The 26688-nt window shown below is 54.1% G+C and overlaps 1 protein-coding gene across 1 annotated transcript in view; it reads left to right on the forward strand.

Moving 5' to 3' along the window:
* Positions 1–26688, forward strand: part of LOC142475661 (serine/threonine-protein phosphatase 2A 56 kDa regulatory subunit delta isoform) — a gene marked incomplete at its 3' end in the record, with an annotated part of 73931 nt that overhangs the window by 13831 nt on the left and 33412 nt on the right. Inside the window, exons 3-4 of the mRNA XM_075581433.1 lie at positions 3495–3554; positions 3938–4046. Of these exons, the coding sequence (XP_075437548.1) occupies positions 3495–3554; positions 3938–4046 (169 nt within the window). The remainder of the gene's footprint in view (positions 1–3494; positions 3555–3937; positions 4047–26688) is intronic.

Raw genomic sequence — 26688 nt, forward strand, 5'->3', positions numbered from 1 at the left:
AAATATAATGGTTTTGCTATTACTGAGCTTAACTCCCTGAGAACTCTTGGATGTATGCCATCGGGGCCAGGTGCCTTATTTACTTTAATTTTTTCAAGCCGTCTATGAACTTCTTCCTCAGTTAACCAATTGGTCATTAATATGGAGGTTGTGGCTTCCTCCTGTGGCACTACTATTGAACTTGATTCTTCCCTGGTAAACACAGAGGCAAATAATTTTTATTAAATACCTCAGCTTTTTCCTTATCTCCAATAATCTGCCTACCCATCTCACACTGAAAGGGTCCTATATTTCCTTTTCTCATTTTTTTGTTATTAAGGTACTTAACTTTTTAGGGTTGACCTTACTTTCTATTGCAATACTTTTTTCATTATCCATTTTTGCTCATTTAATTGCCCTTTTGCAATTTTTGTTACATTCCTTATAATTCTGATATGATGTCTCTGTCCCTTCTGACTTAAAGAATCTAAACGCCTTCCTCTTCTTGTCCATTTCCTCCCCTACCTGTTTATTTAGCCACATTGGTTTTGACTTATTTCTTTTATACTTATTACCCAAGGGTATACACTGATAAGTGTGCTTTTCTAACAATGTTTTAAAGACTGCCCATTTATCTTCTACATTTTTCCTTCAAAAACCTCATCCCATTGTATTACTACTAGATTAGACATCAGTTTATTAAAATCTGCCTTTCTAAAGTTTAAGGTCTTTGTTGAACGCAAGTAATCTGTTTTTTGATCATTTGTTTCAAATGAGACCATGTTATGATCACTGTTACCCAAATGTTCCAGGACTTGAATATTTGTTATTACTTCTACATTGTTTGATATGACCAAATCCAGAACTGCCCCTCTCCTGGTTGGTTCCTCAATAATTCGGGTCATATAATTGTCTTTAAGCACCCTCAAAAACCTGTTTCCTTTTGTTGTAACGCTAATCTCATTGCCCCAGTCTATGTCTGGATAATTAAAATCCCCCATTATGCAAACATGACCCAGTTTTGATGCCTTCTCCATTTGCAAAAGTATTTTAGCTTCCTCAATCTCACAGATATTTGGTGGTTTATAGCATTTCCCTACAAACATTTTCTTTATACTTTTATCTCCACTGCTAATTTCTATCCACAAAGTCTCTACATTTTCATCATTCCCTTCATAGACATCATCCCTTATAATAGGTTTTAGATCCGGTTTAACATATAAACATAATCCACCTCCCCTTCTATTTGTTCGATCCTTCCGAAAAAAAGGGAATAACCCTCTAAATTAACTGTCCAGTCATGAGTTTCATCCCACCATGTTTCAGTAATGCCTATGATATCATACTGCTCCCTTGCAGCTATTAATTCAAGCTCCCCCATTTTATCTGTCAGGCTTCTTGCATTAGCAAGCATGCATTTATGGTTTTATTCAGCCTGTACTATTATCTTATCTGCTCCTTCCTTTCTGCGACCTACCCTCTTATACAATAAGGGACCCTCTTCCTCACACCCTCTTATACAATAAGGCAGGGGGGCGCAAACTTTTTTCCCTGCGCCCCCCTGACGGCTGTCCCCTCGCTCCCGCGCCCCCCCCCAACCCCAACTTACCCGCGCTCCGGCGTAATGACGTCACGTTGCCATAGCAACGTGACGTCACATGACCTCGCAGCGTCATTTTGACGCCGCGTTGCCATGGCGCCGCAGGGAGGAAGCCGCCGGAGCCTAGGTAAGTTAGGTTTACAGAGGCCCTGCAGCTCCCCCGGCACTTAATTTAAGTGCCTTCGGGAAGCGCGCGGGGCCTCTGTAAACCCCGCGCCCCCCCGTCGGCAGTGTCGCGCCCCCCCTGGGGGTCGCGCCCCACAGTTTGCGCACCGCTGCAATAAGGGACCCCCTTCCTCACACCCTCTTATACAATAAGGGACCCCCTTCCTCACACCCTCTTATACAATACGGGACCCCCTTCCTCACACCCTCATATACAATAAGGGACCCCCTTCCTCACACCCTCATACAATACGGGACCCACTTCCTCACACGCTCTTATACAATAAGGGACCCCCTTCCTCACACACCCTTATACAATGAGGGACCCCCCCCTCACACCCTCTTATACAATAAGGGACCCCCTTCCTCACACCCTCTTATACAATAAGGGACCCCCTTCCTCACACCCTCTTATACAATAAGGGACCCCCTTCCTCACACCCTCTTATACAATAAGGGACCCACTTCCTCACACCCTCTTATACAATGAGGGGACCCCCCTTCCTCACATCCTCTTTATACAATAAGGGACCCTTCCTCACACCCTCTTATACAATAAGGGACCCACTTCCTCACACCCTCTTATACAATGAGGGACCCCCTTCCTCACATCCTCTTATACAATAAGGGCCCTGTAGGAGGACATGTGCAGAGGTACATAATGGAGACTGTTTTAAGGTGAAATTAAAACAAGGCTTTATTGTGCCTGTCGCTTTAAACACACCAAAAATCAACATCAGAGAAATAGTGAGCCCAATAAAACTTCCTCCACTTTGGCATATATGTATCCTTCTATTCCAGCCCCTTTTAACTGGGTGGCTACCCAGGCTATTCATCAGCCCAAGTTATATATATACTGTGGGCTCTCCATTCATTTTTATTCACACTGATGCACATACACACTCTTTCATCACTTGCTTTCAGGAACCTTTTGACACCTCCAGCCATAAAACACATCCACACGGGGGGAAGGACCAGCACAGATAACATTCCAAGAGACACTGTTTATAGTATACCTTTTGCTTGCTTCATTCATTGTAACATCGCCGGAAGAAGAGATCAGTGTATCTCGAAAGCTCGCACAAATAAAAGCATTTCGTTAGCCACAGAACGGTATCATCTATTTATTTTTTGATTATATATATATATATATATATATATATATATATATACACAACAGTCAATGGAAAATAAAGTCTTATCTGTTTCCAGGGTTGCTGCCTTTTCTCCGGATTATCAGCATCCAGGTTTAGAAGTCTTATTTGTCAGCTCCAGAGATCTGTGTTCTCTTGGTCAGTCTCTCCTGGGAGACTCAAAAACCTCTGCTCTATTTCCTTGTTCAGCTCACACGTGAGCTAAGGAGTCTCTCTTCCTGTCTCAAAGGCAGGCTTTTTCTACTACCTGTAATCAGGCAGGTGGTGTTAGTTAATTTGCTACCTGCAGTTAACCACCACACTGCTGGATTAGAGGCACATTTGTGAACAGGGATAAATCCCCTGTTACAGGCCCCCTCCCCTCAACCCCCCCTTATACAATAGGTGACCCCCCTCACACACCTTTATAAAATAAGGGACCCCCTCCTCACACCCTCTTATATAATAAGGGACCCCCCAATCTCAAACCCTCTTATACAATAAGGGCCCCCTCCCCTCAACCCCCCTTATACAATAAGGGACACTCCCCTGCACAATAAGGGATCCACGGAACCACAGAACCACCTCCTCACATCTGTCCTCTCTTTTTCTCTCAGGTTTATTTATGAGACTGAACATCACAACGGAATTGCCGAGCTCCTCGAAATCCTGGGCAGGTAAATGCATCATTCTCAATATCACTACCCCCCTGCGCCGTGAGCGTTGCCAACCGCGCCCCGAACACTACCCCCCCCCCCCCCGAGAGCTGCCGCGCACTGAGCGATTTTCTCTCTCGCAGTATTAATGGGTTTCTCTCTCTCGCCGTATTACCGGGTTTCTCTCTCGCAGTATTAACGGGTTTCTCTTTCTCGCAGTATTACCGTGTTTCTCTCTCTCGCAGTATTAACGGGTTTCTCTCTCTCGCAGTATTACCGGGTTTCTCTTTCTCGCAGTATTAACGGGTTTCTCTCTCTCGCAGTATTAACGGGTTTCTCTCTCTCGCAGTATTATTAACGGGTTTCTCTCTCTCGCAGTATTAACGGGTTTCTCTCTCTCGCAGTATTATTAATGGGTTTGCGCTGCCGCTGAAGGAGGAGCACAAGATGTTTCTGATCCGCATTCTGTTACCTCTTCACAAAGCCAAATCCCTGAGCGTCTACCACCCGCAGGTAATGGGGGGGAGGGATCAGACTGTACCACCCGCAGGTAATGGGGGGGAGGGATCAGACTGTACCACCCGCAGGTAATGGGGGGGAGGGATCAGACTGTACCACCCGCAGGTAATGGGGGGGAGGGATCAGACTGTACCACCCGCAGGTAATGGGGGGGAGGGATCAGACTGTACCACCCACAGGTAATGGGGGGGAGGGATCAGACTGTACCACCCGCAGGTAATGGGGGGGAGGGATCAGACTGTACCACCCGCAGGTAATGGGGGGGAGGGATCAGACTGTACCACCCGCAGGTAATGGGGGGAGGGGATCAGACTGTACTACCCGCAGGTAATGGGGGGGAGGGATCAGACTGTACCACCCGCAGGTAATGGGGTGAGGGATCAGACTGTACCACCCGCAGGTAATGGGGTGAGGGATCAGACTGTACCACCCGCAGGTAATGGGGGGGAGGGATCAGACTGTACCACCCGCAGGTAATGGGGGGGAGGGATCAGACTGTACCACCCGCAGGTAATGGGGGGGAGGGATCAGACTCTACCACCCGCAGGTAATGGGGGGGAGGGATCAGACTGTACCACCCGCAGGTAATGGGGGGGAGGGATCAGACTGTACCACCCGCAGGTAATGGGGGGGAGGGATCAGACTGTACCACCCACAGGTAATGGGGGGGAGGGATCAGACTGTACCACCCGCAGGTAATGGGGGGGAGGGATCAGACTGTACCACCCGCAGGTAATGGGGGGGAGGGATCAGACTGTACCACCCGCAGGTAATGGGGGGAGGGGATCAGACTGTACTACCCGCAGGTAATGGGGGGGAGGGATCAGACTGTACCACCCGCAGGTAATGGGGGGAGGGATCAGACTGTACCACCCACAGGTAATGGGGGGAGGGATCAGACTGTACCACTCGCAGGTAATGGGGGGGAGGGATCAGACTGTACCACCCGCAGGTAATGGGGGGGAGGGATCAGACTGTACCACCCGCAGGTAATGGGGGGAGGGATCAGACTGTACCACCCGCAGGTAATGGGGGGGAGGGATCAGACTGTACCACCCACAGGTAATGGGGGGGAGGGATCAGACTGTACCACCCGCAGGTAATGGGGGGGAGGGATCAGACTGTACCACCCGCAGGTAATGGGGGGGAGGGATCAGACTGTACCACCCACAGGTAATGGGGGGAGGGATCAGACTGTACCACCCGCAGGTAATGGGGGGGAGGGATCAGACTGTACCACCCGCAGGTAATGGGGGGAGGGATCAGACTGTACCACCCGCAGGTAATGGGGGGGAGGGATCAGATTGTACCACCCGCAGGTAATGGGGGGGGAGGGATCAGACTGTACCACCCGCAGGTAATGGGGGGGAGGGATCAGACTGTACCACCCGCAGGTAATGGGGGGAGGGGATCAGACTGTACTACCCGCAGGTAATGGGGGGGAGGGATCAGACTGTACCACCTGCAGGTAATGGGGGGAGGGATCAGACTGTACCACCCACAGGTAATGGGGGGAGGGATCAGACTGTACCACCCGCAGGTAATGGGGGGGAGGGATCAGACTGTACCACCCGCAGGTAATGGGGGGGAGGGATCAGACTGTACCACCCACAGGTAATGGGGGGGGAGGGATCAGACTGTACCACCCGCAGGTAACGGGGGGGAGGGATCAGACTGTACCACCCGCAGGTAATGGGGGGGAGGGATCAGACTGTACCACCCACAGGTAATGGGGGGAGGGATCAGACTGTACCACCCACAGGTAATGGGGGGGAGGGATCAGACTGTACCACCTGCAGGTAATGGGGGGGAGGGATCAGACTGTACCACCCGCAGGTAATGGGGGGGAGGGATCAGACTGTACCACCCACAGGTAATGGGGGGGAGGGATCAGACTGTACCAGTCGCAGGTAATGGGGGGGAGGGATCAGACTGTACCACCCACAGGTAATGGGGGGGGAGGGATCAGACTGTACCACCCGCAGGTAATGGGGGGGGGGGGGAATCATACTGTACCACCCGCAGGTAATGGGGGGAGGGATCAGACTGTACCACCCGCAGGTAATGGGGGGGAGGGATCAGACTGTACCACCCGCAGGTAATGGGGGGGAGGGATCAGACTGTACCACCCGCAGGTAATGGGGGGGAGGGATCAGACTGTACCACCCACAGGTAATGGGGGGGAGGGATCAGACTGTACCACCCACAGGTAATGGGGGGGAGGGATCAGACTGTACCACCCACAGGTAATGGGGGGGAGGGATCAGACTGTACCACCCGCAGGTAATGGGGGGGAGGGATCAGACTGTACCACCCGCAGGTAATGGGGGGAGGGGATCAGACTGTACTACCCGCAGGTAATGGGGGGGAGGGATCAGACTGTACCACCCGCAGGTAATGGGGGGAGGGATCAGACTGTACCACCCACAGGTAATGGGGGGAGGGATCAGACTGTACCACTCGCAGGTAATGGGGGGGAGGGATCAGACTGTACCACCCGCAGGTAATGGGGGGGAGGGATCAGACTGTACCACCCGCAGGTAATGGGGGGAGGGATCAGACTGTACCACCCGCAGGTAATGGGGGGGAGGGATCAGACTGTACCACCCACAGGTAATGGGGGGGAGGGATCAGACTGTACCACCCGCAGGTAATGGGGGGGAGGGATCAGACTGTACCACCCGCAGGTAATGGGGGGAGGGATCAGACTGTACCACCCGCAGGTAATGGGGGGGAGGGATCAGACTGTACCACCCGCAGGTAATGGGGGGGAGGGATCAGACTGTACCAGTCGCAGGTAATGGGGGGGAGGGATCAGACTGTACCACCCGCAGGTAATGGGGTGAGGGATCAGACTGTACCACCCGCAGGTAATGGGGTGAGGGATCAGACTGTACCACCCGCAGGTAATGGGGGGGAGGGATCAGACTGTACCACCCGCAGGTAATGGGGGGGAGGGATCAGACTGTACCACCCGCAGGTAATGGGGGGGAGGGATCAGACTCTACCACCCGCAGGTAATGGGGGGGAGGGATCAGACTGTACCACCCGCAGGTAATGGGGGGGAGGGATCAGACTGTACCACCCGCAGGTAATGGGGGGGAGGGATCAGACTGTACCACCCACAGGTAATGGGGGGGAGGGATCAGACTGTACCACCCGCAGGTAATGGGGGGGAGGGATCAGACTGTACCACCCGCAGGTAATGGGGGGGAGGGATCAGACTGTACCACCCGCAGGTAATGGGGGGAGGGGATCAGACTGTACTACCCGCAGGTAATGGGGGGGAGGGATCAGACTGTACCACCCGCAGGTAATGGGGGGAGGGATCAGACTGTACCACCCACAGGTAATGGGGGGAGGGATCAGACTGTACCACTCGCAGGTAATGGGGGGGAGGGATCAGACTGTACCACCCGCAGGTAATGGGGGGGAGGGATCAGACTGTACCACCCGCAGGTAATGGGGGGAGGGATCAGACTGTACCACCCGCAGGTAATGGGGGGGAGGGATCAGACTGTACCACCCACAGGTAATGGGGGGGAGGGATCAGACTGTACCACCCGCAGGTAATGGGGGGGAGGGATCAGACTGTACCACCCGCAGGTAATGGGGGGGAGGGATCAGACTGTACCACCCACAGGTAATGGGGGGAGGGATCAGACTGTACCACCCGCAGGTAATGGGGGGGAGGGATCAGACTGTACCACCCGCAGGTAATGGGGGGAGGGATCAGACTGTACCACCCGCAGGTAATGGGGGGGAGGGATCAGATTGTACCACCCGCAGGTAATGGGGGGGGAGGGATCAGACTGTACCACCCGCAGGTAATGGGGGGGAGGGATCAGACTGTACCACCCGCAGGTAATGGGGGGAGGGGATCAGACTGTACTACCCGCAGGTAATGGGGGGGAGGGATCAGACTGTACCACCCGCAGGTAATGGGGGGAGGGATCAGACTGTACCACCCACAGGTAATGGGGGGAGGGATCAGACTGTACCACCCGCAGGTAATGGGGGGGAGGGATCAGACTGTACCACCCGCAGGTAATGGGGGGGAGGGATCAGACTGTACCACCCACAGGTAATGGGGGGGGAGGGATCAGACTGTACCACCCGCAGGTAACGGGGGGGAGGGATCAGACTGTACCACCCGCAGGTAATGGGGGGGAGGGATCAGACTGTACCACCCACAGGTAATGGGGGGAGGGATCAGACTGTACCACCCACAGGTAATGGGGGGGAGGGATCAGACTGTACCACCTGCAGGTAATGGGGGGGAGGGATCAGACTGTACCACCCGCAGGTAATGGGGGGGAGGGATCAGACTGTACCACCCACAGGTAATGGGGGGGAGGGATCAGACTGTACCAGTCGCAGGTAATGGGGGGGAGGGATCAGACTGTACCACCCACAGGTAATGGGGGGGGAGGGATCAGACTGTACCACCCGCAGGTAATGGGGGGGGGGGGGAATCATACTGTACCACCCGCAGGTAATGGGGGGAGGGATCAGACTGTACCACCCGCAGGTAATGGGGGGGAGGGATCAGACTGTACCACCCGCAGGTAATGGGGGGGAGGGATCAGACTGTACCACCCGCAGGTAATGGGGGGGAGGGATCAGACTGTACCACCCACAGGTAATGGGGGGGAGGGATCAGACTGTACCACCCACAGGTAATGGGGGGGAGGGATCAGACTGTACCACCCACAGGTAATGGGGGGGAGGGATCAGACTGTACCACCCGCAGGTAATGGGGGGGAGGGATCAGACTGTACCACCCGCAGGTAATGGGGGGAGGGGATCAGACTGTACTACCCGCAGGTAATGGGGGGGAGGGATCAGACTGTACCACCCGCAGGTAATGGGGGGAGGGATCAGACTGTACCACCCACAGGTAATGGGGGGAGGGATCAGACTGTACCACTCGCAGGTAATGGGGGGGAGGGATCAGACTGTACCACCCGCAGGTAATGGGGGGGAGGGATCAGACTGTACCACCCGCAGGTAATGGGGGGAGGGATCAGACTGTACCACCCGCAGGTAATGGGGGGGAGGGATCAGACTGTACCACCCACAGGTAATGGGGGGGAGGGATCAGACTGTACCACCCGCAGGTAATGGGGGGGAGGGATCAGACTGTACCACCCGCAGGTAATGGGGGGAGGGATCAGACTGTACCACCCGCAGGTAATGGGGGGGAGGGATCAGACTGTACCACCCGCAGGTAATGGGGGGGAGGGATCAGACTGTACCAGTCGCAGGTAATGGGGGGGAGGGATCAGACTGTACCACCCACAGGTAATGGGGGGGAGGGATCAGACTGTACCAGTCGCAGGTAATGGGGGGGAGGGATCAGACTGTACCACCCACAGGTAATGGGGGGAGGGATCAGACTGTACCACCCACAGGTAATGGGGGGGAGGAATAAGACTGTACCACTCGCAGGTAATGGGGGGGAGGGATCAGACTGTACCACCCGCAGGTAATGGGGGGGAGGGATCAGACTGTACCACCCGCAGGTAATGGGGGGGGAGGGATCAGACTGTACCACCCGCAGGTAATGGGGGGGAGGGATCAGACTGTACCACCCGCAGGTAATGGGGGGGAGGGATCAGACTGTACCACCCGCAGGTAATGGGGGGGAGGGATCAGACTGTACCACCCGCAGGTAATGGGGGGGAGGGATCAGACTGTACCACCCGCAGGTAATGGGGTGGAGGGATCAGACTGTACCACCCACAGGTAATGGGGGGAGGGGATCAGACTGTACCACTCGCAGGTAATGGGGGGAGGGGATCAGACTGTACCACCCGCAGGTAATGGGGGGGAGGGATCAGACTGTACCACCCGCAGGTAATGGGGGGAGGGATCAGACTGTACCACCCGCAGGTAATGGGGGGGGGGGGATCATACTGTACCACCCGCAGGTAATGGGGGGAGGGATCAGACTGTACCACCCGCAGGTAATGGGGGGGGGGGATCAGACTGTACCACCCGCAGGTAATGGGGGGGAGGGATCAGACTGTACCACCCGCAGGTAATGGGGGGGAGGGATCAGACTGTACCACCCACAGGTAATGGGGGGGAGGAATCAGACTGTACCACCCACAGGTAATGGGGGGGAGGGATCAGACTGTACCACCCACAGGTAATGGGGGGGAGGGATCAGACTGTACCACCCGCAGGTAATGGGGGGGAGGGATCAGACTGTACCATCCGCAGGTAATGGGGGGGAGGGATCAGACTGTACCACCCGCAGGTAATGGGGGGAGGGATCAGACTGTACCACCCGCAGGTAATGGGGTGAGGGATCAGACTGTACCACCCACAGGTAATAGGGGGGAGGGATCAGACTGTACCACCCGCAGGTAATGGGGGGGAGGGATCAGACTGTACCACCCACAGGTAATGGGGGGGAGGGATCAGACTGTACCAAACGCAGGTAATGGGGGGGAGGGATCAGACCGTACCACTCGCAGGTAATGGGGGGGAGGGATCAGACTGTACCACCCGCAGGTAATGGGGGGGAGGGATGAGACTGTACCACCCGCAGGTAATGAGGGGGAGGGATCAGACTGTACCACCCGCAGGTAATGGGAGGAGGGATCAGACTGTACCACTCGCAGGTAATGGGGGGGAGGGATCAGACTGTACAACCCACAGGTAATGGGGGGAAGGGATCAGACTGTACCACCCACAGGTAATGGGGGGAGGGATCAGACTGTACCACCCGCAGGTAATGGGGGGAGGGAACAGACTGTACCACCCACAGGTAATGGGGGGTAGGGATCAGACTGTACCACCCGCAGGTAATGGGGGGGAGGGATCAGACTGTACCACCCGCAGGTAATGGGGGGGAGGAATCAGACTGTACCACCCGCAGGTAATGGGGGGGAGGGATGAGACTGTACCACCCGCAGGTAATGGGGGGGGGGATCAGACTGTACCACCCACAGGTAATGGGGGGGAGGGATCAGACTATACCACCCGCAGGTAATGGGGGGAGGGATCAGACTGTACCACCCACAGGTAATGGGGGGGAGGGATCAGACTGTACCACCCGCAGGTAATGAGGGGAGGGATCAGACTGTACCACCCGCAGATAATGGGGGGGAGGGATCAGACTGTACCACCCGCAGGTAATGGGGGGGAGGGATCAGACTGTACCACCCGCAGGTAATGGGGGGGAGGGATCAGACTGTACCACCCACAGGTAATGGGGGGGAGGGATCAGACTGTACCACCCGCAGGTAATGGGGGGGAGGGATCAGACTGTACCACCCGCAGGTAATGGGGGGAGGGAACAGACTGTACTACCCGCAGGTAATGGGGGGGAGGGATCAGACTGTACCACCCACAGGTAATGGGGGAGGGATCAGACTGTACCACCCGTAGGTAATGGGGGGGAGGGATCAGACTGTACCACCCACAGGTAATGGGGGGAGGGATCAGACTGTACCACCCACAGGTAATGGGGGGGAGGAATCAGACTGTACCACTCGCAGGTAATGGGGGGGAGGGATCAGACTGTACCACCCGCAGGTAATGGGGTGGAGGGATCAGACTGTACCACCCGCAGGTAATGGGGGGAGGGATCAGACTGTACCACCCGCAGGTAATGGGGGGGAGGGATCAGACTGTACCACCCCCAGGTAATGGGGGGGAGGGATCAGACTGTACCACCCGCAGGTAATGGGGGGGAGGGATCAGACTGTACCACCCGCAGGTAATGGGGGGGAGGGATCAGACTGTACCACCCGCAGGTAATGGGGGGGGAGGGATCAGACTGTACCACCCGCAGGTAATGGGGGGGGGTGGGATCAGACTGTACCACCCGCAGGTAATGGGGGGAGTGATCAGACTGTACCACCCGCAGGTAATGGGGGGGAGGGATCAGACTGTACCACCCACAGGTAATGGGGGGGAGGGATCAGACTGTACCACCCGCAGGTAATGGGGGGGAGGGATCAGACTGTACCACCCGCAGGTAATGGGGGGGAGGGATCAGACTGTACCACCCGCAGGTAATGGGGGGGAGGGATCAGACTGTACCACCCGCAGGTAATGGGGGGGAGGGATCAGACTGTACCACCCGCAGGTAATGGGGGGGAGGGATCAGACTGTACCACCCACAGGTAATGGGGGGAGGGGATCAGACTGTACCACTCGCAGGTAATGGGGGGAGGGGATCAGACTGTACCACCCGCAGGTAATGGGGGGGAGGGATCAGACTGTACCACCCGCAGGTAATGGGGGGAGGGATCAGACTGTACCACCCGCAGGTAATGGGGGGGAGGGATCAGATTGTACCACCCGCAGGTAATGGGGGGGGAGGGATCAGACTGTACCACCCGCAGGTAATGGGGGGGGGGGAATCATACTGTACCACCCGCAGGTAATGGGGGGAGGGATCAGACTGTACCACCCGCAGGTAATGGGGGGGAGGGATCAGACTGTACCACCCGCAGGTAATGGGGGGGAGGGATCAGACTGTACCACCCGCAGGTAATGGGGGGGAGGGATCAGACTGTACCACCCACAGGTAATGGGGGGGAGGGATCAGACTGTACCACCCACGGGTAATGGGGGGGAGGGATCAGACTGTACCACCCACAGGTAATGGGGGGGAGGGATCAGACTGTACCACCCGCAGGTAATGGGGGGGAGGGATCAGACTGTACCACCCGCAGGTAATGGGGGGAGGGGATCAGACTGTACTACCCGCAGGTAATGGGGGGGAGGGATCAGACTGTACCACCCGCAGGTAATGGGGGGAGGGATCAGACTGTACCACCCACAGGTAATGGGGGGAGGGATCAGACTGTACCACTCGCAGGTAATGGGGGGGAGGGATCAGACTGTACCACCCGCAGGTAATGGGGGGGAGGGATCAGACTGTACCACCCGCAGGTAATGGGGGGAGGGATCAGACTGTACCACCCGCAGGTAATGGGGGGGAGGGATCAGACTGTACCACCCACAGGTAATGGGGGGGAGGGATCAGACTGTACCACCCGCAGGTAATGGGGGGGAGGGATCAGACTGTACCACCCGCAGGTAATGGGGGGAGGGATCAGACTGTACCACCCGCAGGTAATGGGGGGGAGGGATCAGACTGTACCACCCACAGGTAATGGGGGGGAGGGATCAGACTGTACCAGTCGCAGGTAATGGGGGGGAGGGATCAGACTGTACCACCCACAGGTAATGGGGGGGAGGGATCAGACTGTACCAGTCGCAGGTAATGGGGGGGAGGGATCAGACTGTACCACCCACAGGTAATGGGGGGAGGGATCAGACTGTACCACCCACAGGTAATGGGGGGGAGGAATCAGACTGTACCACTCGCAGGTAATGGGGGGGAGGGATCAGACTGTACCACCCGCAGGTAATGGGGGGGAGGGATCAGACTGTACCACCCGCAGGTAATGGGGGGGGAGGGATCAGACTGTACCACCCGCAGGTAATGGGGGGGAGGGATCAGACTGTACCACCCGCAGGTAATGGGGGGGAGGGATCAGACTGTACCACCCGCAGGTAATGGGGGGAGGGATCAGACTGTACCACCCGCAGGTAATGGGGGGGAGGGATCAGACTGTACCACCCACAGGTAATGGGGGGGAGGGATCAGACTGTACCAGTCGCAGGTAATGGGGGGGAGGGATCAGACTGTACCACCCACAGGTAATGGGGGGGAGGGATCAGACTGTACCAGTCGCAGGTAATGGGGGGGAGGGATCAGACTGTACCACCCACAGGTAATGGGGGGAGGGATCAGACTGTACCACCCACAGGTAATGGGGGGGAGGAATCAGACTGTACCACTCGCAGGTAATGGGGGGGAAGGGATCAGACTGTACCACCCGCAGGTAATGGGGGGGAGGGATCAGACTGTACCACCCGCAGGTAATGGGGGGGGAGGGATCAGACTGTACCACCCGCAGGTAATGGGGGGGAGGGATCAGACTGTACCACCCGCAGGTAATGGGGGGGAGGGATCAGACTGTACCACCCGCAGGTAATGGGGGGGAGGGATCAGACTGTACCACCCGCAGGTAATGGGGGGGAGGGATCAGACTGTACCACCCGCAGGTAATGGGGGGAGGGATCAGACTGTACCACCCGCAGGTAATGGGGGGGGGGGGATCATACTGTACCACCCGCAGGTAATGGGGGGAGGGATCAGACTGTACCACCCGCAGGTAATGGGGGGGAGGGATCAGACTGTACCACCCGCAGGTAATGGGGGGGGAGGGATCAGACTGTACCACCCGCAGGTAATGGGGGGGAGGGATCAGACTGTACCACCCACAGGTAATGGGGGGGAGGAATCAGACTGTACCACCCACAGGTAATGGGGGGGAGGGATCAGACTGTACCACCCACAGGTAATGGGGGGAGGGATCAGACTGTACCACCCGCAGGTAATGGGGGGGAGGGATCAGACTGTACCATCCGCAGGTAATGGGGGGGAGGGATCAGACTGTACCACCCGCAGGTAATGGGGGGAGGGATCAGACTGTACCACCCGCAGGTAATGGGGTGAGGGATCAGACTGTACCACCCACAGGTAATAGGGGGGAGGGATCAGACTGTACCACTCGCAGGTAATGGGGGGGAGGGATCAGACTGTACCACCCACAGGTAATGGGGGGGAGGGATCAGACTGTACCAAACGCAGGTAATGGGGGGGAGGGATCAGACCGTACCACTCGCAGGTAATGGGGGGGAGGGATCAGACTGTACCACCCGCAGGTAATGGGGGGGAGGGATGAGACTGTACCACCCGCTGGTAATGAGGGGGAGGGATCAGACTGTACCACCCGCAGGTAATGGGAGGAGGGATCAGACTGTACCACTCGCAGGTAATGGGGGGGAGGGATCAGACTGTACAACCCACAGGTAATGGGGGGAAGGGATCAGACTGTACCACCCACAGGTAATGGGGGGAGGGATCAGACTGTACCACCCGCAGGTAATGGGGGGAGGGAACAGACTGTACCACCCACAGGTAATGGGGGGTAGGGATCAGACTGTACCACCCGCAGGTAATGGGGGGGAGGGATCAGACTGTACCACCCGCAGGTAATGGGGGGGAGGAATCAGACTGTACCACCCGCAGGTAATGGGGGGGAGGGATGAGACTGTACCACCCGCAGGTAATGGGGGGGGGGGGATCAGACTGTACCACCCACAGGTAATGGGGGGGAGGGATCAGACTATACCACCCGCAGGTAATGGGGGGAGGGATCAGACTGTACCACCCACAGGTAATGGGGGGGAGGGATCAGACTGTACCACCCGCAGGTAATGAGGGGAGGGATCAGACTGTACCACCCGCAGATAATGGGGGGGAGGGATCAGACTGTACCACCCGCAGGTAATGGGGGGGAGGGATCAGACTGTACCACCCGCAGGTAATGGGGGGGAGGGATCAGACTGTACCACCCACAGGTAATGGGGGGGAGGGATCAGACTGTACCACCCGCAGGTAATGGGGGGGAGGGATCAGACTGTACCACCCGCAGGTAATGGGGGGAGGGAACAGACTGTACTACCCGCAGGTAATGGGGGGGAGGGATCAGACTGTACCACCCACAGGTAATGGGGGAGGGATCAGACTGTACCACCCGTAGGTAATGGGGGAGAGGGATCAGACTGTACCACCCACAGGTAATGGGGGGAGGGATCAGACTGTACCACCCACAGGTAATGGGGGGGAGGAATCAGACTGTACCACTCGCAGGTAATGGGGGGGAGGGATCAGACTGTACCACCCGCAGGTAATGGGGGGGAGGGATCAGACTGTACCACCCGCAGGTAATGGGGGGGAGGGATCAGACTGTACCACCCGCAGGTAATGGGGGGGAGGGATCAGACTGTACCACCCCCAGGTAATGGGGGGGAGGGATCAGACTGTACCACCCGCAGGTAATGGGGGGGAGGGATCAGACTGTACCACCCGCAGGTAATGGGGGGGAGGGATCAGACTGTACCACCCGCAGGTAATGGGGGGGGAGGGATCAGACTGTACCACCCGCAGGTAATGGGGGGGGTGGGATCAGACTGTACCACCCGCAGGTAATGGGGGGAGTGATCAGACTGTACCACCCGCAGGTAATGGGGGGGAGGGATCAGACTGTACCACCCACAGGTAATGGGGGGGAGGGATCAGACTGTACCACCCGCAGGTAATGGGGGGGAGGGATCAGACTGTACCACCCGCAGGTAATGGGGGGGAGGGATCAGACTGTACCACCCGCAGGTAATGGGGGGAGGGATCAGACTGTACCACCCGCAGGTAATGGGGGGGAGGGATCAGACTGTACCACCCACAGGTAATGGGGGGGAGGGATCAGACTGTACCACCCGCAGGTAATGGGGTGGAGGGATCAGACTGTACCACCCGCAGGTAATGGGGGGGAGGGATCAGACTGTACCACCCGCAGGTAATGGGGGGGAGGGATCAGACTATACCACCCGCAGGTAATGGGGGGGAGGGATCAGACTGTACCACCCACAGGTAATGGGGGGAGGGGATCAGACTGTACCACTCGCAGGTAATGGGGGGAGGGGATCAGACTGTACCACCCGCAGGTAATGGGGGGGAGGGATCAGACTGTACCACCCGCAGGTAATGGGGGGGAGGGATCAGACTGTACCACCCGCAGGTAATGGGGGGGAGGGATCAGACTGTACCACCCGCAGGTAATGGGGGGGGAGGGATCAGACTGTACCACCCGCAGGTAATGGGGGGGGAGGGATCAGACTGTACCACCCGCAGGTAATGGGGGGGGGTGGGATCAGACTGTACCACCCGCAGGTAATGGGGGGAGTGATCAGACTGTACCACCCGCAGGTAATGGGGGGGAGGGATCAGACTGTACCACCCACAGGTAATGGGGGGGAGGGATCAGACTGTACCACCCGCAGGTAATGGGGGGGAGGGATCAGACTGTACCACCCGCAGGTAATGGGGGGGAGGGATCAGACTGTACCACCCGCAGGTAATGGGGGGAGGGATCAGACTGTACCACCCGCAGGTAATGGGGGGGAGGGATCAGACTGTACCACCCACAGGTAATGGGGGGGAGGGATCATACTGTACCACCCGCAGGTAATGGGGGGGAGGGATCAGACTGTACCACTCACAGGTAATGGGGGGGAGGGATCAGACTGTACCAAACGCAGGTAATGGGGGTGAGGGATCAGACTGTACCACTCGCAGGTAATGGGGGGGAGGGATCAGACTGTACCACCCGCAGGTAATGGGGGGGAGGGATGAGACTGTACCACCCGCAGGTAATGGGGGGGAGGGATCAGACTGTACCACCCGCAGGTAATGGGAGGAGGGATCAGACTGTACCACTCGCAGGTAATGGGGGGGAGGGATCAGACTGTACCACCCACAGGTAATGGGGGGGAGGGATCAGACTGTACCACCCACAGGTAATGGGGGGAGGGATCAAACTACCACCCGCAGGTAATGGGGGGAGGGAACAGACTGTACTACCCACAGGTAATGGGGGGGAGGGATCAGACTGTACCACCCACAGGTAATGGGGGGGAGGGATCAGACTGTACCACCCGCAGGTAATGGGGGGGAGGGATCAGACTGTACCACCCGTAGGTAATGGGGGGAGGGAACAGACTGTACTACCCGCAGGTAATGGGGGGGAGGGATCAGACTGTACCACCCACAGGTAATGGGGGAGGGATCAGACTGTACCACTCGCAGGTAATGGGGGGGAGGGGATCAGACTGTACCACCCGCAGGTAATGGGGGGGAGGGATCAGACTGTACCACCCGCAGGTAATGGGGGGGGAGGGATCAGACTGTACCACCCGCAGGTAATGGGGGGGGGTGGGATCAGATTGTACCACCCGCAGGTAATGGGGGGAGTGATCAGACTGTACCACCCGCAGGTAATGGGGGGGAGGGATCAGACTGTTCCACCCACAGGTAATGGGGGGGAGGGATCAGACTGTACCACCCGCAGGTAATGGGGGGGAGGGATCAGACTGTACCACCCGCAGGTAATGGGGGGGAGGGATCAGACTGTACCACCCGCAGGTAATGGGGGGAGGGATCATACTGTACCACCCGCAGGTAATGGGGGGGAGGGATCAGACTGTACCACTCACAGGTAATGGGGGGGAGGGATCAGACTGTACCAAACGCAGGTAATGGGGGTGAGGGATCAGACTGTACCACTCGCAGGTAATGGGGGGGAGGGATCAGACTGTACCACCCGCAGGTAATGGGGGGGAGGGATGAGACTGTACCACCCGCAGGTAATGGGGGGGAGGGATCAGACTGTACCACCCGCAGGTAATGGGAGGAGGGATCAGACCGTACCACTCGCAGGTAATGGGGGGGAGGGATCAGACTGTACCACCCACAGGTAATGGGGGGGAGGGATCAGACTGTACCACCCACAGGTAATGGGGGGAGGGATCAGACTGTACCACCCGCAGGTAATGGGGGGAGGGAACAGACTGTACTACCCACAGGTAATGGGGGGGAGGGATCAGACTGTACCACCCGCAGGTAATGGGGGGGAGGGTTCAGACTGTACCACCCGCAGGTAATGTGGGGGGGGATCAGACTGTACCACCCGCAGGTAATGGGGGGGAGGGATGAGACTGTACCACCCACAGGTAATGGGGCGGGGGGGATCAGACTGTACCACTCGCAGGTAATGGGGGGAGGGATCAGACTGTACCACCCGCAGGTAATAGGGGGGAGGGATCAGACTGTACCACACACAGGTAATGGGGGGGAGGGATCAGACTGTACCACCCGCAGGTAATGGGGGGAGGGATCAGACTGTACCACCCACAGGTAATGGGGGGAGGGATCAGACTGTACCACCCGCAGGTAATGGGGGGAGGGATCAGACTGTACCACCCGCAGATAATGGGGGGGAGGGATCAGACTGTACCACCCGCAGGTAATGGGGGGGAGGGATCAGACTGTACCACCCGCAGGTAATGGGGGGGAGGGATCAGACTGTACCACCCACAGGTAATGGGGGGGAGGGATCAGACTGTACCACCCGCAGGTAATGGGGGGGAGGGATCAGACTGTACCACCCGCAGGTAATGGGGGGAGGGAACAGACTGTACTACCCGCAGGACTGTACCACCCACAGGTAATGGGGGAGGGATCAGACTGTACCACCCGCAGGTAATGGGGAGGAGGGATCAGACTGTACCACCCACAGGTAATGGGGGAGGGATCAGACTGTACCACCCACAGGTAATGAGGGGGAGGGATCAGACTGTACCACCCGCAGGTAATGGGGGGGAGGGATCAGACTGTACCACCCGCAGGTAATGGGGGGGAGGGATCAGACTGTACCACCCACAGGTAATGGGGGGGAGGGATCAGACTGTACCACCCGCAGGTAATGGGGGGGAGGGATCAGACTGTACCACCCGCAGGTAATGGGGGGGAGGGATCAGACTGTACCACCCACAGGTAATGGGGGAGGGATCAGACTGTACCACCCGCAGGTAATGGGGGGGAGGGATCAGACTGTACCACCCACAGGTAATGGGGGGAGGGATCAGACTGTACCACCCACAGGTAATGGGGGGGAGGAATCAGACTGTACCACTCGCAGGTAATGGGGGGGAGGGATCAGACTGTACCACCCGCAGGTAATGGGGGGGAGGGATCAGACTGTACCACCCGCAGGTAATGGGGGGGAGGGATCAGACTGTACCACCCGCAGGTAATGGGGGGGAGGGATCAGACTGTACCACCCGCAGGTAATGGGGTGGAGGGATCAGACTGTACCACCCGCAGGTAATGGGGGGGAGGGATCAGACTGTACCACCCGCAGGTAATGGGGGGGAGGATCAGACTATACCACCCGCAGGTAATGGGGGGGAGGGATCAGACTGTACCACCCACAGGTAATGGGGGGAGGGGATCAGACTGTACCACTCGCAGGTAATGGGGGGAGGGGATCAGACTGTACCACCCGCAGGTAATGGGGGGGAGGGATCAGACTGTACCACCCGCAGGTAATGGGGGGAGGGATGGGGGGATCAGACTGTACCACCCGCAGGTAATGGGGGGGAGGGATCAGACTGTACCACCCGCAGGTAATGGGGGGGGAGGGATCAGACTGTACCACCCGCAGGTAATGGGGGGGGGGGTGGGATCAGACTGTACCACCCGCAGGTAATGGGGGGGGGAGGGATCAGACTGTACCACCCGCAGGTAATGGGGGGGAGGGATCAGACTGTACCACCCACAGGTAATGGGGGGGAGGGATCAGACTGTACCACCCGCAGGTAATGGGGGGGAGGGATCAGACTGTACCACCCGCAGGTAATGGGGGGGAGGGATCAGACTGTACCACCCGCAGGTAATGGGGGGAGGGATCAGACTGTACCACCCGCAGGTAATGGGGGGGAGGGATCAGACTGTACCACCCACAGGTAATGGGGGGGAGGGATCATACTGTACCACCCGCAGGTAATGGGGGGGAGGGATCAGACTGTACCACTCACAGGTAATGGGGGGGAGGGATCAGACTGTACCAAACGCAGGTAATGGGGGTGAGGGATCAGACTGTACCACTCGCAGGTAATGGGGGGGAGGGATCAGACTGTACCACCCGCAGGTAATGGGGGGGAGGGATGAGACTGTACCACCCGCAGGTAATGGGGGGGAGGGATCAGACTGTACCACCCGCAGGTAATGGGGGGAGGGAACAGACTGTACAACCCACAGGTAATGGGGGGGAGGGATCAGACTGTACCACCCGCAGGTAATGGGGGGGAGGGTTCAGACTGTACCACCCGCAGGTAATGGGGGGGAGGGATCAGACTGTACCACCCGCAGGTAATGGGGGGGAGGGATGAGACTGTACCACCCACAGGTAATGGGGGGGGGGGGATCAGACTGTACCACTCGCAGGTAATGGGGGGAGGGATCAGACTGTACCACCCGCAGGTAATAGGGGGGAGGGATCAGACTGTACCACTCACAGGTAATGGGGGGGAGGGATCAGACTGTACCACCCGCAGGTAATGGGGGGAGGGATCAGACTGTACCACCCACAGGTAATGGGGGGGAGGGATCAGACTGTACCAAGGTAATGGGGGGAGGGATCAGACTGTACCACCCGCAGATAATGGGGGGGAGGGATCAGACTGTACCACCCGCAGGTAATGGGGGGGAGGGATCAGACTGTACCACCCGCAGGTAATGGGGGGGGAGGGATCAGACTGTACCACCCACAGGTAATGGGGGGGAGGGATCAGACTGTACCACCCGCAGGTAATGGGGGGGAGGGATCAGACTGTACCACCCGCAGGTAATGGGGGGAGGGAACAGACTGTACTACCCGCAGGACTGTACCACCCACAGGTAATGGGGGAGGGATCAGACTGTACACCCGCAGGTAATGGGGAGGAGGGATCAGACTGTACCACCCACAGGTAATGGGGGAGGGATCAGACTGTACCACCCACAGGTAATGTGGGGGAGTGATCAGACTGTACCACCCGCAGGTAATGGGGGGATGGATCAGACTGTACCACCCGCAGGTAATGGGGGGAGGGATCAGACTGTACCACCCGCAGGTAATGGGGGGGAGGGATCAGACTGTACCACCCACAGGTAATGGGGGGGAGGGATCAGACTGTACCACCCGCAGGTAATGGGGGGAGGGAACAGACTGTACTACCCGCAGGTAATGGGGGGGAGGGATCAGACTGTACCACCCGCAGGTAATGGGGGGGAGGGATCAGACTGTACCACCCGCAAGTAATGGGTTGAGGGGATCAGACAGTACCACCCGCAGGTAATGGGGGAGGGATCAGACTGTACCACTCGCAGGTAATGGGGGGAGGGGATCAGACTGTACCACTCGCAGGTAATGGGAGGAGGGATCAGACTGTACCACCCGCAGGTAATGGGAGGAGGGGATCAGACTGTACCACTCGCAGGTAATGGGGTGAATAATTACACAGTACATGTATAACAGGGGGGTAGGTATAATGATTACACAGTACATGTATAACAGGGGGTAGGGTATAATGATTACACAGTACATGTATAACAGGGGGTAGGGTATAATGATTACACAGTACATGAATAACAGGGGGATAGGGTATAATGATTACACAGTACATGTATAACAGGTGGTAGGTATAATGATTACACAGTGCATGTATAACAGGGGGTATGGTATAATGATTACACAGTACATGAATAACAGGGGGTATGGTATAATGATTACACAGTACATGTATAACAGGGGGTAGGTATAATGATTACACAGTACATGTATAACAGGGGGTAGGTATAATGATTACACAGTACATGAATAACGGGATAGGGTATAATGATTACACAGTATATGTATAACAGGGGGTAGGTATAATGTTTACACAGTACATGTATAACAGGGGGTAGGTATAATGATTACACAGTACATGAATAACAGGGGGTAGGGTATAATGATTACACAGTACATGTATAAGAGGGGGTAGGTATAATGATTACACAGTACATGAATAACAGGGGGTAGGGTATAATGATTACACAGTACATGTATAACAGGGGGTAGGGAATAATGATTACACAGTACATGTATAACAGGGGGTAGGGTATAATGATTACACAGTACATGTATAACAGGGGGTAGGGAATAATGATTACACAGTACATGAATAACAGGGGGTAGGGTATAATGATTACACAGTACATGTATAACAGGGGGTATGGTATAATGATTACACAGTACATGAATAACAGGGGATAGGGTATAATGGTTACACAGTACATGAATAACGGGGGGTAGGGTATAATGGTTACACAGTACATGAATAACAGGGGGTAGGTTTAATGATTACACAGTACATGAATAACAGGGGGTAGGGTATAATGATTACACAGTACATGAATAACAGCGTGTAGGGTATAATGATTACACAGTACATGTATAACAGAGGGTAGGTATAATGATTACATAGTACATGTATAACGGGGTAGGGTATAATGATTACACAGTACATGTATAACAGGGGGTAGTGTATAATGATTACACAGTACATGAATAACAGGGGGTAGGGTATAATGATTGCACAGTACATGAATAACAGGGGTAGGGTATAATGATTACACAGTACATGAATAACGGGGTAGGGTATAATGATTACACAGTACATGTATAACAGGGGGTAGGGAATAATGATTACACAGTACATGTATAACAGGGGGTAGGGAATAATGATTACACAGTACATGTATAACAGGGGGTAGGGTATAATGATTACACAGTACATGTATAACAGGGGGTAGGGTATAATGATTACATAGTACATGTATAACAGGGGGTAGGATATAATGGTTACACAGTGCATGTATAACAGGGGGTAGGGTATAATGGTTACACAGTACATGAATAACAGGGGGTAGGGTATAATGATTACACAGTACATGTATAACGGAGGGTAGGGTATAATGATTACACAGTACATGTATAACAGGGGGTAGTGTATAATGATTACACAGTGCATGTATAACAGGGGGTATGTATAATGATTACACAGTACATGAATAACAGGGGGTAGGGTATAATGATTACACAGTACATGTATAACAGGGGTTATGGTATACTGATTACACAGTACATGTATAACAGGGGGTAGGTATAATGATTATACAGTACATGTATAACAGGGGGTAGGTATAATGGTTACACAGTACATGCATAACAGGGGGTAGGGTATAATGATTACACAGTACATGTATAACAGGGGGGTAGGTATAATGGTTACACAGTACATGTATAACAGGGGGTAGGGTATAATGATTACACAGTACATGAATAACAGGGGTAAGGTATAATGATTACACAGTACATGAATAACAGGGGGTAGGGTATAATGATTACACAGTACATGAATAACAGGGTGTAGGTATAATGATTACACAGTACATGAATAACAGGGGGTAGGGTATAATGATTACACAGTACATGAATAACAGGGGGTAGGGTATAATGGTTACACAGTACATGAATAACAGGGGGTAGGGTATAATGATTACACAGTACATGAATAACAGGGGATAGGTATAATGATTACACAGTACATGTATAACAGGGGGTAGGGTATAATGATTACACAGTACGTGAATAACAGGGTGTAGGTATAATGATTACACAGTACATGAATAACAGGGGGTAGGGTATAATGATTACACAGTACATGAATAACAGGGGGTAGGGAATAATGATTACACAGTACATGAATAACGGGGTAGGGTATAATGATTACACAGTACATGAATAACAGGGGGTAGGGTATAATGATTACACAGTACATGAATAACAGGGGGTAGGGTATAATGATTACACAGTACATGTATAACAGGGGGTAGGGTATAATGATTACACAGTACATGAATAACGGGGTAGGGTATAATGATTACACAGTACATGAATAACGGGGTTTAGTATAATGATTACACAGTACATGAATAACAGGGGGTATGGTATAATGATTACACAGTACATGTATAACAGGGGGTAGGGTATAATGATTACACAGTACATGTATAACAGGGGGTAGGGTATAATGATTACACAGTACATGAATAACAGGGGGTAGGGTATAATGATTACACAGTACATGTATAACAGGGGGTAGGGTATAATGATTACACAGTACATGAATAACAGGGGGTAGGTATAATGATTACACGGTACATGTATAACAGTGGGTAGGGTATAATGATTACACAGTACATGAATAACAGGGGGTAGGGTATAATGATTACACAGTACATGTATAACAGGGGGTAGGGTATAATGATTACACAGTACATGAATAACGGGGTAGGGTATAATGATTACACAGTACATGAATAACGGGGTAGGGTATAATGATTACACAGTACATGAATAACAGGGGGTAGGGTATAATGATTACACAGTACATGTATAACAGGGGGTAGGGTATAATGATTACACAGTACATGAATAACAGGGGGTAGGGTATAATGATTACACAGTACATAAATAACGGGGTAGGGTATAATGATTACACAGTACATGAATAACAGGGGGTAGGGTATAATGATTACACAGTACATGTATAACAGGGGGTAGGGTATTATGATTACACAGTACATGTATAACAGGGGGTAGGGTATAATGATTACACAGTACATGAATAACGGGGGGTAGGGTATAATGATTACACGGTACATGAATAACAGAGGTAGGGTGTAATGATTACACGGTACATGAATAACAGGGGATAGGTATTATGGTTACACAGTACATGTATAACAGGGGGTAGGTATAATGATTACACGGTACATGTATAACAGGGGATAGGTATAATGATTACACAGTACATGTATAACAGGGGATAGGTATAATGGTTACACAGTACATGTATAACAGGGGGTAGGGTATAATGATTACACAGTACATGAATAACAGGGGGTAGGGTATAATGATTACACGGTACATGAATAACAGGGGTAGGGTGTAATGATTACACAGTACATGTATAACAGGGGGTAGGGTATAATGATTACACAGTACATGTATAACAGGGGGTAGGTATAATGTTACACAGTACATGTATAACAGGGGGTAGGTATAATGATTACACAGTACATGTATAACAGGGGGTAGGGTATAATGATTACACAGTACATGAATAACGGGGTAGGGTATAATGATTACACAGTACATGTATAACAGGGGGTAGGGTATAATGATTACACAGTACATGTATAACAGGGGGTAGGGTATAATGATTACACAGTACATGAATAACAGGGGGTAGGGTATAATGATTACACAGTACATGTATAACAGGGGGTAGGGTATAATGATTACACAGTACATGTATAACAGGGGGTAGGGTATAATGATTACACAGTACATGAATAACGGGGTAGGGTATAATGATTACACAGTACATGTATAACAGGGGGTAGGGTATAATGATTACACAGTACATGTATAACAGGGGGTAGGGTATAATGATTACACAGTACATGAATAACAGGGGGTAGGGTATAATGATTACACAGTACATGAATAACAGGGGGTAGGGTATAATGGTTACACAGTACATGTATAACAGGGGGTAGGGTATAATGATTACACAGTACATGTATAACAGGGGGTAGGTATAATGATTACACAGTACATGTATAACAGGGGGTAGGGTATAATGATTACACAGTACGTGAATAACAGGGTGTAGGTATAATGATTACACAGTACATGAATAACAGGGGGTAGGGTATAATGATTACACAGTACATGAATAACAGGGGGTAGGGAATAATGATTACACAGTTCATGAATAACGGGGTAGGGTATAATGATTACACAGTACATGAATAACAGGGGGTAGGGTATAATGATTACACAGTACATGAATAACAGGGGGTAGGGTATAATGATTACACAGTACATGTATAACAGGGGGTAGGGTATAATGATTACACAGTACATGAATAACGGGGTAGGGTATAATGATTACACAGTACATGAATAACGGGGTTTAGTATAATGATTACACAGTACATGAATAACAGGGGGTATGGTATAATGATTACACAGTACATGTATAA

The sequence above is a fragment of the Ascaphus truei genome, unplaced genomic scaffold (genome assembly GCF_040206685.1).
Source record: "Ascaphus truei isolate aAscTru1 unplaced genomic scaffold, aAscTru1.hap1 HAP1_SCAFFOLD_1312, whole genome shotgun sequence".
Taxonomy (NCBI): Eukaryota; Metazoa; Chordata; class Amphibia; order Anura; family Ascaphidae; genus Ascaphus; species Ascaphus truei.